The following is a 1,928-nucleotide window of genomic DNA, read 5'->3' as shown; positions in this document are numbered from 1 at the left end:
ATATTCCAGCTATTCCTCAAAAAACATGTTTTAGATATCATACCATTCACATTTTAAATGTACATTTGATACATTTTAAGAAATTGTTTTTGTATGACTACCCCAAGCTTCCATAAGTAGGTCAAAAATGACCCGCATGCATTTTCTATGGCATCCTATGGGAACCTTTGATTCTTATCACCTGTTGCTGTCAGGAATACATTCACTGTAGACCACACAGACTACTTTACAAGTGACACCTCTCAGGAAGAATATTTTACACAGCAAGATCTGATACCTGTCAGTATAATAATAATAATAATACATTATATATTTATAGGGATTTTCAAGGACTCAAAATCGCTTTACAATATAAGGGAAAGTTAGGGTAGGACTATCAAACTTGATCAACCGGCATGGATTGATGGGGGGGGGCTATGAGTAGACAAGAGGAGAAGAGATGAGTTTTGAAAAGGGACTGGAATACTTTGAGAGTCTCAGAATAGCGGAGATCTTTGCATTGATATGTTCTTTGCATCAAAAAAATGTCTAAAATTATAAATAGTGAAACATTTCTTTAAAAAATATTTCTAGTGTGAACCAAAATATAATACTAAATATTTTACAAGAGTGTAGTGTGCAGTCACTCGTGCATCTAAGGGTTAAAATAGCATGATAGGTGACCTTTAATATATTTCACGGGTGTCAGAGGTATCTGTGTACCTGCTGTCCGGCTGCTGGTCCGAGAGCCTTCTGTCGTTGTTGTAGTGGATGTCCAGCGTGTCTGCGTGGTGCGGTCTCGGGGAATACTGAACCGATCTGGAGCGCTGCCTCTGGGAACTGAGCTCATCATCTGGGGGATACAAAGTGGTTCAAACGGATATGAAATGCAGTGGGGAGGGGGAGGGGGGGGCGTTAGTGAACACATGCACACTGGCTAGGGCTCAGCACTCACCATCATCCAGAGTGAGGCTGTCCGATAGAGAGCTGAGGTCTGAGGGGTTCACGTCGTCTGGTAACACGAGAGAGAAAAGGGATTGTTACTTATTCCACATAACGAGAGTAGTTAGTATTAAACAGGGGATTACTTAATACCTTCAGAATAAGACAAACTGGTCAATGAAATATATGGAATGGAAAAAATCACTATGACAATTAGAATAACGGTCCTATCTAATAGATGAGAAAAAGGTTAAAGAGTAAAAAAAACAGTCCTCAGAGAATGTTTGAAAACCAAAACATAGATTAGATATTTTCCCTCTGCTGTTGTTCACGTACCTGCTATGATCAGTGAGGCCCTCTGGGTGGGCTTCCTCCCCTTCCTGACCCGGTAGGCGTTGATCTCCTTCTCGATCTCCTCCAGCTTCCTCATGGCGTCCAGGCAGTTGCTTCTTCTCTTTTTCTTCACCGTCTTCCCGAGCTCGCCCTCGTTGGACAGCTTGATGGCCGCTTCCACGATCTTCTGCTGCAGGGCGAACCGGCTCTCCAGATTCCTCAGATGTGGGTCCTGCGGGGAGAAACACACAACACACACACGGTGAGATGGGGAACTTCCCGAGATATGAAAACAGACCCTGTCAACGGGAGCGAACAGACTTCCAACATCTCCTTTTTCAATGTGTTGACTTATTCTTGTTCATATTCCTTTCAACAAATGACAGATGGAAACCAGCTACACCTCACAACATGTCTCAGACAAACATTAGGTAATCTAAGCCTCAAATTAAAAAAGGTTATGACAACAGGGTATGTGCAGGAATCCTGAAGTCAAATGGAAAACTTTTTAAGACCTTTTTTAAGACCCTTTCCATACATTTTAAGACCTCATCGCCACTGAGTTTTAACCGGTTACCTTGGCGACACACTTTACCTCACATTGACTATACACAGTATTGATTGTCCTTCCTCTTTATCTTCCAACCATTTGGAAGTTAACTTGCATTTCCCCA

At 42.0% G+C, this 1,928-nt stretch overlaps 1 protein-coding gene across 1 annotated transcript; it reads right to left on the bottom strand.

The window, feature by feature from the left end:
* Nucleotides 1–679: 679 nt before the first annotated feature.
* LOC104959456 (FERM domain-containing protein 4B-like) lies at nt 680–1,529 on the bottom strand (the record flags this gene model as incomplete). The annotated part of the gene is made up of 3 exons (XM_010787353.1): nt 680–832; nt 935–991; nt 1,258–1,529. Coding segments are annotated over 3 exons (482 nt in total), but the record flags the coding sequence as incomplete, so codon positions are not given.
* Nucleotides 1,530–1,928: the final 399 nt, after the last annotated feature.

Source organism: Notothenia coriiceps, unplaced genomic scaffold (genome assembly GCF_000735185.1).
Source record: "Notothenia coriiceps isolate Sejong01 unplaced genomic scaffold, NC01 NC01_scaffold00030222, whole genome shotgun sequence".
Lineage (NCBI taxonomy): Eukaryota > Metazoa > Chordata > Actinopteri > Perciformes > Nototheniidae > Notothenia > Notothenia coriiceps.
The sequence above is the reverse complement of the archived record's forward strand: the minus strand, read 5'-3'. Positions and strand labels throughout refer to the sequence as shown.